The sequence below is a fragment of the Thunnus albacares genome, chromosome 20 (assembly GCF_914725855.1).
Source record: "Thunnus albacares chromosome 20, fThuAlb1.1, whole genome shotgun sequence".
Lineage (NCBI taxonomy): Eukaryota > Metazoa > Chordata > Actinopteri > Scombriformes > Scombridae > Thunnus > Thunnus albacares.
The window spans coordinates 1392090-1405378 of NC_058125.1; the positions used below are offsets into that span (position 1 = coordinate 1392090).

Consider the following 13289-nt stretch of genomic DNA (forward strand, 5'->3'; position numbering starts at 1 on the left):
GTGCACTGGACCACATCACACTCATGTAAGTTGCATACTGGACCATGACTGGCTCCAAACTAGTTTTAATGACACAAATCTTGCTCGTGGGTACGACTTTAACTGTGATTTAAGGCGAGCTCTGCACAAACATCATTCTGCACAGAGAAGAGAACAACATCCAACCAAAGGAGCAATAAGAAAAATTCATATTTGAGTGGAGGGGAGCATTAACTATTTGACATGTCTTTATGTAGTTTCATTTGATATAGTGTTTTATAAGCTGATCATATGTTATTGTGTAATGTAAACACTACAATATTTGGCTCTGCAAGGTACTGAAGAAGAGGTGTAAGTAGGTGAAGAAGTACATGGGTGGTACCTCAAAAAAATGTACTTGGGTACAGTATTGGAGTGAATGTAATTAGTTATATAATTTCAGCACTGCAGCTGACTTCTCACACAAGTGCAAAATACTGAGTGGAGAGACTCAAAAAACACAAATGACAATATACCACAATGGAATATGATTAATTAGAAAAACTTTTATTTTCATATCCCCAATCCCAACATCAAACTTCCAGCAAAATGTAGCATAACGTGGAAGTAAATAAGAAATTCCTAAACACGCCACAGACTGTACAAAAGCCAGCAAACACACTGCAGCAGCCAGCTAGAGAACTGAATTACACTGAAGACATACACACACACACAGAGTTGATTCAAAGACAAACAAGAGAAGATTACTGCATTAGCGAGAACATCAGATAACTGCTGGTGTGAGCATCAGAGTGCTTGTTCGCTTTTGCTGATTTAGTACACAATTAAAGTTTGTGTTTCGGCTTTTATTCAACAATCTAACCTAAAAACAAAAGAGGCAAAAGTGGCACAAGAGTACAGAAAAGTATCTCATCTACACTCTAGTCATCAGGTATCATTTGGTTGATTTGGACTCATCTATCTTTATTTCACAGCGTGTTTTCCTGAGGTTTACCGTGTTCACTTTCATTCTGGGTGAATTGTGGTTTCTAAATGGCATTAGACATTGCTTGGTTGAGGCTGGTGGGAATAGTGCAGTGTTAATGACAATGGCTTTAAATGTCATGTATGGACATTGCTGTCCCTTAACAATCCACAAGGCACACACAGATTAACAGCTTCTGTATCTCCAGACGGAAGCTTCACAGAAAAGAAACACTAGAGATTATGTCACAACAGACGTGAATCTAAGAAAAGCTCTGTATGCAGAGTCAGTATCATGATGAGGGTGCAGGTTTGGACAGACTGGACTCTGGCAGTTTCAGAAACAGAGCTGAGGACATGATCAACATAAACTGATGAGCTGATGACTGAAACAACAACTACAAAGTATGAGGTATGAGCATTTTCCATTGACATATAACTAAGCTTAGCTTTTAAGAGAGCACACATAAAGCACTTAAGATTTCATTTTGACAACATACTATATTTTATATTCAAAATGTAATAGTCACTGTAACTACCACTGTCCCCTGTCTACGAAGAAACACTAGATGGTGGAGCTGAGGATGAAGACGGCAACATGCCCGACAGAGTTTGTCATTTGTGGTTGAGCCACAGCACTTCAGTGTAGCCTCTGGGTTAAAATATTCTATTTGAAATTTATTTTGAAAATGATGTGTTGGATGTTTTAGATTTCAGTCACGTTTAGGCTCACTAAAGCTACAAATCACTTTGGACAGAAGTGTCAGGCAGCTCATACAGTACATTAGAAGGGTGAAACAACAAAATGATGTCTTCATGTCATTCTGTTAAATCATGATTAATAGCTTTCGATGTACAGTGAGGGTGCCGTCCTGTAAACACCGCACTGGATTCCAGAGTAAGATATCCTCTGTTTAGAAATATGAACACAGTTTAAGGGGAGAACTTTTGGAAGGACTATTCAGCCTTTATGGAGTCTGCAGGGGGTCATATAGTAAAAAAAGTATTGGTGTGGGAATCCAAGCACATACAGATAAATGATCTGTACACACTAAGCTCAGTTTAGTGTGCAGTAAAATATAAGGGGAAATGTTGAACTCTGGCAATATGTATCTAATACTCAGAATAAAAGTGGGCAATTAGAAATTCTCTGAGAAAACTTCTTTATTTAACGCAGGTCAGGATTTAGTTCTCATACAAACTAAATGAAAGCACAGACTAACTTAACTAACTTAAGACTTAACTAAGTCAAACTGCAAACATATGGGTTAGCCATTGCACTTTTCCTCTTTGATTATTGATATATCTCTAAATAGATCCCCAGACCTGCACTTTATCACATATAAATCATGTATTAATATTAAACAGGACTTGCAGTGTCTAATTTATACACAGCTCAGAGTGGCTGATGGTTTATGTGCAGCACAAAGGACACTGGTTATTACCTCACCCCGACCCCTTTTATTCTGAGGGTTGGGAAATCTTGCCATGATGCAATCTGAATGTACAATCTCCAACTAGATAAACCAAGTGCAAACAAGGAAAAAGAGGGAATTGCACTCAGTTTATTAATGTGTTCACTTGTAGTAGCATACATTTCCACGTCTGTATCTTTTTATATCACATGACCCCCGCAGACTCTGTGCAGCCAATGTTGTACAATGTTTTCTGTGGCTCTGGAGGAGCTTTGTCAAGTCTGTCAAGTGACTTGAGTAAATTCGGTTTTGGACTTTGAGAAACATGCGTTACACACTGGAGGTGTGAGGTTTGAAAGATGTGGGCGTCTACCAGTTCACCAGGCAGGAGGGGTCTGACAAAAGGTGCTATCGAGTTGTATCATGGGAAGTGTAGGATCGAGTGTTTTTGGAGCTTGATCTATATTGGGGATTAACATCAGGATATTCTGGCTGGATGGATGGATTTTAGGCCATTATATAACACTTTGCTAATGACTTAATACTATTTTAAAAGATCATATTGTACCAACATTTATACTGAAATCTCAATCTGACAAAAAGAGACACTGACAGTCAGCAGTTGCTGACTTCATGAGGCCAAATGAGCACCTAGAACCATTTGAACATTTTGCTGTAAGGCAGTGAAGTACAACAACATTAGAGAATGGCTGTAAAAGAAATAATTAAGCATACATTTTTATACAGAACGCACCAAAATATAGCAGTTAGAGATTAAAATGTCCATTTTCAGTACTTAAAGCAAGACTATGTAACTGTTAAATAAAACAAATCTTTTCTCTTATAAAAAGCTGAATTCATAAGCTGTAAACTCAGCGTTGTTCCAAACTATAGATAGATATTGATGTATACCTGACATTAAAAGTGCACTCACTGAGACTGTTGCTGTGTTGTGTCATGTTCTGTTACTTAAGAAGTTCAGCTAAAACCAGAACTTTCACAGCTGCATGCTGAGTTCAACCTGATCGCTGAGAAACACAGCATAATACTGCTGGACGTTGATTATTCTCAGAAAATGCTAATTAAAGGAATTGGTTTCAGCTTTGTGATTTTACTGTTCAGCCAACCAGGAAATAATTCACAAACACCACTGAAACAATAGCCAGCATTTCATCAGTCTAGTTGCAGATTTGATTATCACAAAATAATTTATCACTATATACTTTTAATATAAATATATCATCATATTTCAAACATTTTTTCCTGTACAATAATAACTTTGCTTACAATCTAATAGTAGTATCAATATTCTGTAAAATACATTACTATATGCTATATAGAGAATCTTGGGAAATTACGGAAAATTCTATTATCCTGTAAGTACTTCCTGTGGCCAGAGAGGCTGCTGATCAGTAAGTTACATAGTCTTGCTTTAAGTCTTGTTTTTTAATAATCATTTCTGGATTTACTAGATACTAATAAAAATTATTGACAAATATCCCCTTTAATTGAAAGGACTCGGTTTGTCAGTATTTAGTCACATTTACAATGTCAACTGTGTAGAAGGAAAAGAAACCTTCAAAGGTTTGAAGAGAAAATAGTTTGTCTATTTTTTAATGCAAAAATCTCCCAGTGCCAGCTGAAAGCTTGTCAGGCACATATGAATGTAAAGCGTACATAAAAACTAACTGTATATCTGTGTAAAAATCCCATTGACCAAAACCAACTCCACACTACAGCCCTGAGAAACTACAGTGAGCAAGAGAGGACATCAACCTCTGTCAAATGCCAGTAACTTTGAACTTTTGATGGCAGGTTTACCCTCTCTACAGACATACTGAGGCAAGTAGATGGCTATTCAATACCAGAACTGTTGTCTTCCAAAACTCCTGTGGGCAGCTAAACATGAAGACGGCTAGTGAAATGTGATGTAGATCTGCCAGAGTGACTGATAAAGACAGGAAATGTCTTGTTCTGGTTGCAGTCCAGTGGGGATTACAGCTGGGGATGTTTTTTGTTAGATACAATGAAGACCTGGAAGTGTGCAGCAAGTTCAGGTTTCAGGTTCAGGACTGCTGACTGCTCCACTGGTTGGCCATGGGCCTGCGGAGCAGCTCCTCCACATGGCGAGCCACGTCCATGGTGTCCTCCAGGTCAAAGTCTCCCTCTGCATCTAACATGGCGTCACTCCTGACAGGACAACAGTAGACAGCGAGGACACAGTGTCATGAAGCAGGTTCATGGGAAAATGACTTGACTGATTTATGACTTCATCTTATGACTTAAATGTCATTTACTATTGCTAGCTGGGACTACTGTAGCTGAGCAAAGTAAATGTCTAACTGCAACTAAAACAACTTTTTTTTTTATTAATTAGTCAAACGTGAATGAATTGCTGAAATTGAATAGTCAAATGTATCAACAGGAATTGAGCCTACAACTTACTCAATACATAGAGTAGACACATTCTATAAAGCTATGCAATATACAGCTATACAAATTGTGTGTCACAGTTGTTGGCTATGATTTTAGAACATTTTCCAGAACTCAGATGTACTTTCTTTACAAAGGCAAGAAAAAAACTGGTAATTTCTCACAGGTCACATTTGAAGAAAAAACTTAGCAGCAGCTGAAAATCTTGTTTTTGTTATCTCCTCTGGTGATTTAACTTCTCACTGTGCTGTATTGAGTGTAGTGAGTTGCGAGTGGAATGTTTTTGAAGTCGCAACAACTCTAACAGAGTGATGCGTCTTCTCTCTAGCAGATCGTGTCACTTTAATTTCAGTATTCGCTTTGTCCCACTTCAATGGATACTGTCCGGGTGCTGCACTGCCCTCGCAGTAGAGTTCTGCCTTTTTTGTTCCATCAACATCACATGTTGGAATTTTCAACAAAGGCAGCAGCCAGTAATACTAAGGTGGCCCGCCTTTCAGTTAGATCGGCAGGGGGAATCCCTGATAATTAAAGCTGATCAATTTAATAGTTTCAAACCTGAACCTCCAGTATTTGAATTGAGTAGCTTGTGAAGAAATGCAATGTTTAGGCTACACCTGTTATTTACATGTGCCAGATACATATTTAAACCTGCAGTGCAGAACTTTTACATGTTAATAGTTGTCAGTTACATTACAGTATTATATAACGTAATATGTTTAAGGTGAGCTGCATGTGTACTAGATATAAGGTAAAGCACAACAGAGTAGAATCCTCATGGTTTATTTTACACAATCTTGTCTTTTGTTGTGTAAATGATGGAAGTAAAGGAGTGTGCTTACATAGAGGGGTAGACACCAAAGTTGTTGGGATGGCTCACAGAGGGAGAGGCTGACTGGTCCATGAATGTGGGAGTTGCTCCACTGGGTTCGGGGTTCGGGGTGGTGAATCTACCAGAGACATGTGCCACACATCACTTCAGCTATTTTCTATAATCATAATTATCTACAACAGCTCTGATGACTGACCACATCTCATCATAATGACATTATATGTTATGCTGACGAGAATACTAATTTCTGATTGGCTGGAAGGTGCCGGTCAAAATTGTATATCAGGACAACTCAAATACATACATTAAATGGCAAGTAACCATAACAGCAATACTTTCAGTATACTTGCACACCATCTTACCAGTTAGCTCACACAGAAGAAACAAACCTCATCATGGGTCAAATGTAAAATGTAAAGACAACTCAAAATCATGCATCTGTAACTAAAAGGTGTTAATTGTGTTAGTGGTCTTTCCATCAGCTTTTAGAAATGCCATCAGTCACTGATAACTGCTCCCATGTTGTTTTGTTATGAACTCTTGGACACTAATATTCCCATATGGGATTTTAGGTATTCTTAGAGAATCATGGCCTCCACTAGCCAATCAGAACCACGGTCCATCTGTATATTTTCATGTAAATTCAGATCCAGATTGCTGGTGAAAAAACTCAAAACACTTTCTCCGTTCCAGACATTCCAGACATTTCTACATTCTCTATTTAGGAGCAACGGACATTGTCACTAAAATGACTGGTCCATCTTAAAGGTCAGTCCACCTTAAGTGAGCCCGGTCAAGTTTTGCCAACCTGTTGTCGCTAACTTCAGGGCTAACCCCCTTCACTTTAATCAGCAGGTGGCAGGCAAGACACAGGAACTTGGCTTGGGTCTTGAGGAGCTGTAGCATTTATTCACTGACAAACAGCCTAAACTGTCCACATATTGCACTGCTACATTATTAGCTATACTGCTAACGTCATACTCACTACTCTGCTCACCAGCCTCACCGTCACACACCTGCTCTCTCTCTCTTTCTCTCTCTCAACTGCAAACTCATGACGCACACAACCTACGAACTGAGCTATCCGTTATGCTACTTGTATAACACTATAATAAGTTAGTTAACATTGCTCAAAAAAATTACCCCAAAAAAAACAACCGGCGATGGACTCAGCCAAGCCTACTTGGAAGTATGCCAGAATTCATCCCAGAGTCCCAGTCAAAGTATAACTGACTCAGAACTTTCAAGAAGGAGAGCATTGGTTACCAACTACTATTTAGAACATTATAAGACAGTCTGAATGCTTTACATTTCTATCTAGATGGAGGTGCGTCGTCTTTTTGGGATTCATACACTAAATGCAGATGAGGCTTCAAAAACTTGCTATTTATTGAATCCTGTCAGATTCACTGAAGTGTCTGAGGTGAGTCAGCATGCATGTGGCTGTTTTAGAATATAGAAAAAAAAACAACTTACTCTGGCACAACTTGTTTGATCTGTGGTTTTACATATCCATCCACCGCTTTTGCTGCAAGAGGGACATACTGCTTTAAAAAGTGAATTTCAGAGTAAATTCAACTTTACAGTGTTGTCATCCATGTAGTGAGCTGTTTTGACTCCACGGATTAATAAGAATGCAAATAAGCATTGCTGATACATACAGAGTGGAGGGGTGTAGTACTTGGCGAAGACCTCATCTTTGGGCCGGTCAGGATAGAGAAACAGAAGGTGGTTGAGGTCGCTGATGCGATCAGCCAGGGAGCGAATGGAGAAGTCCTTGGTTGTATAAGGCAACAGATTCCAGACAAGCCTCTCACCTAGCCAAAGACAGGAACAGCCCAGAATCACAATAACTGCATTTACCAAGCCTCATGATATTATATTGTTACAAAAAATAAACATGACTTATGTACTAACTGGTGCATACATGTATGAACATACAAGCACACAGTGGTGAGTGGAATTTGGGGCAGATATTGTCAGAGATAATCAACCTTGGAATGAACAAAATTAATGCTGCATTTCAGCAGAGAGCAAATTTTGCCATGTATATGAATTGTTTAATTCAGTTACATGTTGTTTTAATGACATTAAAATTCATTGCATAAAGACTGCGCTCAACGTAAAATTGCAGCGGTCTGGTACCTGGTTTGTTGGGGTTCTCGGCCACCCAGGCGATGGTGATGCCTCCGATCTCAGAATCGCTGAATCGCAGTAGGAAGGTGCCGTTGGGTTTGGACATCAGCATGTCCTGTGCCTGCTGCTTGTTAACAAAGCCCAGGATGGCCCTGCAGTAATCACAGATACACACATATTTACACACAAACACTTTGTAATTGTTGTGTAGTGTGTCTGATGGGCCGTAGACTATTTCCTCCATTTGTGGACAATAAAGTTGTATTCTATTCTCTTCTATTCTTTACTCCGCTGGCTCACCATATGAGCAGGCCTCCACCTCTCCTGCCATAGCAGGTACAGGAAGAGAAAAAAATGGCAACTTCAATTTGTAAAATGTTGTGACTTTGCTGCTGCATGTGAAGCATTTCTGTTTAACAAATGCACCAAAACCAGATGATTCAACTAATAAGCCTTAGAACATTTTTTTTTCTCTAGCTTACCAGAGAAACACTCATAGTCGTCTGTTGAGGGGCAGTAAAACTTGAAAGTTGGTTCCAATTATTATTTTACAGTGAAATTTATTATAAGGATTTCCTTATGGTTTAGGAGACACACAGAGGTACAGTAACTTCTTCCCAAAGAGACTGTAAGTGTGGAAGATATCCACTTTGGCTGTTTCAGACGGCTGACGCCTCATATTATCTTCAGTTTAACTTCTGAATGGACTTTTGCTCAAAACCCAGACTGCCAGAATACTGTTTACATCTGTTTTGCTAGCTTGGACTAGCCTGGCACTAACACAACATCAATCAACAATCACAAACTAGTGGAGGAGAATACAGCTGGTGAGGCCTACCACTGGGCTCATAGCATCATTTATCTGACATTCCAGCATCAGAAATTGGTGAAACTGCTTTTAGCTTTTATGCTCAAGCTGCTGGAACATCAGTAGTTTACTGGTCTTAATTATTATTTCATTTTATTCTTACTTTTTTTAAAAATGTTTTTTTAACTCACTTGTCTTATTATTTTTTACTGGTCAAGTGCTGGTCTTAATTATTTAATTTATTTTATTTTATTCTTACTTTTTCAATGGTTTTCATGTGTTTGTTTTAATTGAGCTTACTTGTGTCTAATGTTTTATCTTCTACACTATCCACATAGTTTTTGTGGCTGCAACTTCCATGGTAGCTCACGCTCTGTGAAGCACATTGATCTTCCACCTGGAATGAAATGAGCTATATAAATAAAGTTTTGCTTGCTTATTTTGGTTTAACATTTACTACTTATTTGACTTGATTCGATATATTTTATTTAAGTGACAAGTGATTTAGTGTTTAAAGAGTAACTTCACACCTCCAGAAAATCTGTGGTTTAACTTTTCACCTGGTGGCTGTGATGTACAGGTGTTCTCTCTGCTGGGTGTGGTTATAGATGCAACAAGCCACATCACCACAGCCAATTGAGGCTGTGATCAGGGGTGAAACAGGCTTGAAACATAAAACTACAGAAGGCAGTGAAACACTACAACCTGCTATTAAGTTACACTACTCTTTTTTTTTTTTTTAGGATGATGCCTTCTCTCCCTCCTCTCAGGGAATCTACCACCACAAGTGGATTCTAAACCTTTGGAAAACACTGGAGCATCTGTATGGAAATGTTTGTTACCTTTCATCTCTTTTTCCTGAGCTATGTTTTCATCTTACCTTGATCATAAACTGCTGTTATAGTAGTCAACATAATACCAGCAAAAAAGTCAGCATGAGTCATTACCCATCGCTCCAATGAGGCTTGAGATGTTTCTTCATGAGCTCTACAACTCCATCAAACCACTGCCAGAAGGTGAAGTTGCGTCCAGGTAAGCTCTCCTGCACAAGTTGAACGTACTCCATCAATATATTGATATGTACACAAGAAACCAGGTTACTCTGAAAAAAAAACTCTCGCAACCTGGTTACTGTAAAATCCATGTTAACATGCAGCAGGTCAGTAATTGATTTCTTACCTTATTTGGAAGCATGGCTTAATGTTTTGGTGATACGATGCTGCTCCCAGATTTTGTGTGTGTGTGTGTGTGTGTGTGTGTGTGTGTGTGTGTCGGAGCATTTGGAATGACATGCAGTGTTCTGTAGTAACAGCAAAGCTTTTCCTTACAGTGCAAATGTGTGTGAATATTACAATCAACTGTTGAGCTGTGGAAACAAGCTGGCCTCACCCGGTTGAACTGGGCCCAGGATATGGTCATGTTGCGGTAGTCCTCAGGGTTGTTGCTGCTGCTTGTAAAAGCTTTCTGTGCCAGGAAGACCAGGTTATCCTCTGACAGGCCACGCCCACTGTGCATCTCTGCCTTGTACTTCATATCGAGAGCCTCGCACAGCTGGGGCCACAGCACCTTGTCTGGCACGATGAACGGCACCCTGCCCTGAGGAGATAAAGAAAAAGGTGGACTACAGGGGAAAAAGTAGAGCGGGTGGAGGAGTTCAATAAATGTTTCAAGGAGGCAACTTGTAAAATTCTAATTTTACAGAGAGCATAAAAATATCTTTAGTGTTGTAAAAGAGCAGATATACTGTTCTATATTTTTTCTCAGACATTATTTGTTAGTAGGATCGTTTCATTGTTGGTTTTTGGTTGTTTTCATGGGATTTACTGACAAGAAAAAAATATAGAATATCACTAGACTTGTTCTTTCACATTACAGGCCTTTTTCCACCACGAGAATCAACAACCCCCCTGAATTCTCTTCATTTATTCTGGTCAGTGTTTATATTCCACTGCAGGAGGCATGGCACATGCTCGCCAACCAGATGTGTGTGTGGAGCAGACAAACCCAGACTCTTTAGTTATTGTCCTCAGCGACATACAAAGGGAATCTCAGCCATGAACTCCCTAAATACAGTCAGCTGATTAAATGCCCGACCACAGAAGAGATCGCTTTAGATCACTATTGACACTACAATCAACAGTGCCTATCACGCTGTCCACTGTGCTGCACTGGGTCACTCTAACCACGCCAAAGTCCACCTGCATACAGTGAGAAATTAAAACTCTCTAAACCTGTTGTGAGGACATATAAGAAGTGGACCAGTGAAGCTATGGATGGTCTGTGTGTGCTTAGAATGTACTGACTGGGACGTTTTCAGGACTGCTACCAACAGTCTGGATGAGTACACAGAGGTTATGATGTCATACATCAGCTTCTGTGAGGACAGCTGTGTACCATCACTCAGCAGGGTAAATTACAACAACAAACCCTGGTTTACAGCTAAACTCAGGCCCTGTTCACACCTGGCATTAACAGGTATCTTGGGTGATCCGATCTCAAGTAGACAGCTCCAAGTATGTCTGTTCACACCTGGCATTAACATGAGTCTCCTCATGTGTCTAGAGTGACCACCTGTGATTAGATCTCACTTCTCCACTATATATGCAAATAAACATGTACATCATTTCCAGTCCTGACCCAGTTGGTCAGGATCTAATGTTAATTAATGTTCTGTGTTCTTCTACATATCCAAAATGTCAGCTGTTACATACACACAGTCCAGGTTCTTACAATGAAATTTTTTGGAGTAAAGCAGTCCTGATAAATCCTGAGCTCCATTATGTGGAGCAGGGCAGCAAAACCAAAAGCTGTAGTTTAATTTCTTTTCCAATTGCCTATTTAAAGATGAAAATGGGTTTGGAGAATGGGAAAAAAGGCAAATTGGTTTTCCTTTTTTTTAATTCACACAAAAAACGGAAAAACAAAATAATGCATTTGTTTATCCTGTTATCAAACAAGTTGAACACAGCTTTGGACGGAGGGTACACAGACTGAGGGGCAGCAATGCACTTCCTGTGCCTAATCTGCTGAAAAATTGAGGACGTCAATGAGTAGGCGGCCCTTCAATGTGGCCATGGACACGTTCACGTTCACACTGCTTAAAGAATGTGGCCACATGCGGCCCAGACCACCTCTGAATATGGTCTGAGCGATCAGATCTCAATGTGCCCTCAATGCGTCTTGGGTGTGTTCACATCTGTACTTCATCACCCAAGACGCATGTTAATGCCAAGTGTAAACAGGGCCTCAGACAGCTAAGGTTGGAAAAGGAGGAAGCATTTAGGAGTGGGGACAAGGAACGGTTTAAAGAGTCTAAATACAGGTTTAGCAAGGTGCTAAACGTTTGTACTGAGAAACTTCAACAGCAGTTCTCAGAAAACAACCTGGTCTCTGTCTGGAAGAGCCTTAGACAGATCACCAACTACAAACCAGAAGTCCCCCATCCCACTAATGACTTGCCCCTGGCCAATGACCTCAATGACTTCTACTGTCGATTTGAAAGACGATGGGGCAGTCCTGACACCATCCCCCATGACTCCATCTACCAGCTCCTCAGCTCCTCCTCCCCCACCTCAGCAAGGGCCCGGGCCTCTACACAACTACCCACCTCTGAGGCCCCCTCTTCCTCCTCCCCCACCACAATGACAATTCTCTCCATCCTGGAGAGGGACATTAACAAGCTGCTTAAAAGACAGAGCCCCTGCAAAGCAGCTGAACCAGGCTCTGTCTCTCCCTTACTGGAGACATGCCACATACCAGCCTGCTTCAAGGCCTCCACCATCATCCTCACTGTACTGTCCCACCTTAAAACCATCACAGACCCACTCCTGGACCCCCCTGCAGTTCGCCTACAGAGCCAACAGGTCTGTGGACGATGCAGTAAACATGACCCTCCACTTCATCTTCCAGCACCTGGACTCTGCAGGAGTCCTTTCACTTCCTGGGAACCATCATCAGCCAGGACCTCAAGTGGGAGCAGAACATCAGTGGCCTCACTAAAAAGACTCAGCAGAGAGTGCACTTACTGCAGCAGCTAAAGAAGTTCAACCTGCCAAAGTCAATGATGGTGCACTTCTAGTCATCGAGTCCAATCTGGCAGCAGCGTACCATTCTGCCAAGGACAAGGGCAGACTGCAGCGTATCATCCGCTGTGCTGAAACGGTGATCGGATGCAACCTGCTGTCCCTCCAGGATCTGCACGCCTTCAGGACACTGAGGCGTGCAGGTAAGGTCATGGCCAACCCCTCCCATCCCGGATATAAACTTTTTGAAATGCTCCCCTCCAGCAAGAGGCTGAGGTCTGTCAAGACCAAAACCTCACCCCACAAGAACAGTTTCTTCATCTGCAGCTGGCCTCATCAATAAGCCCCTTGACAGACTCTATCCCTCCCTTGGAGATTATTTACGCACCACATCAACACGAAGGCAAATTCCTTGTATGCACAAACCTACTTGGCAATAAATCTGTTTCTGATTCTGACCTGTAACTTAAGGTGCTATTGTCAGAGGTTCTGCTCATGTTTCCACTGTTCTCCCCCACTCAAACACTTCATCACTATTTTCCAGAAGCAGTTTCTCTCGGAAGCCAGGAGGAAGCCTGGCCTCCACATAAATATATTCTAATAAAGAAAACAAAATGTATTATTCCCACGTATGTCTTTTACTTATTTTTTGCCAATCCCTTGTTATCAAAATATTTTTCTTCTTTAGTTGGTGTAGCGGG

At 40.6% G+C, this 13289-nt stretch overlaps 1 protein-coding gene across 1 annotated transcript in view; it reads right to left on the reverse strand.

Moving 5' to 3' along the window:
- Positions 1–504: 504 nt before the first annotated feature.
- Positions 505–13289, reverse strand: part of LOC122970930 (signal transducer and activator of transcription 5B-like) — a 35836-nt gene continuing 23051 nt past the window's right edge. Inside the window, exons 13-19 of the mRNA XM_044337293.1 lie at positions 9956–10162; positions 9514–9608; positions 7768–7910; positions 7284–7439; positions 7099–7150; positions 5633–5740; positions 505–4547 (exon numbers count right to left, since the gene is read on the reverse strand). Of these exons, the coding sequence (XP_044193228.1) occupies positions 4424–4547; positions 5633–5740; positions 7099–7150; positions 7284–7439; positions 7768–7910; positions 9514–9608; positions 9956–10162 (885 nt within the window). The 3' untranslated portion in view covers positions 505–4423. The remainder of the gene's footprint in view (positions 4548–5632; positions 5741–7098; positions 7151–7283; positions 7440–7767; positions 7911–9513; positions 9609–9955; positions 10163–13289) is intronic.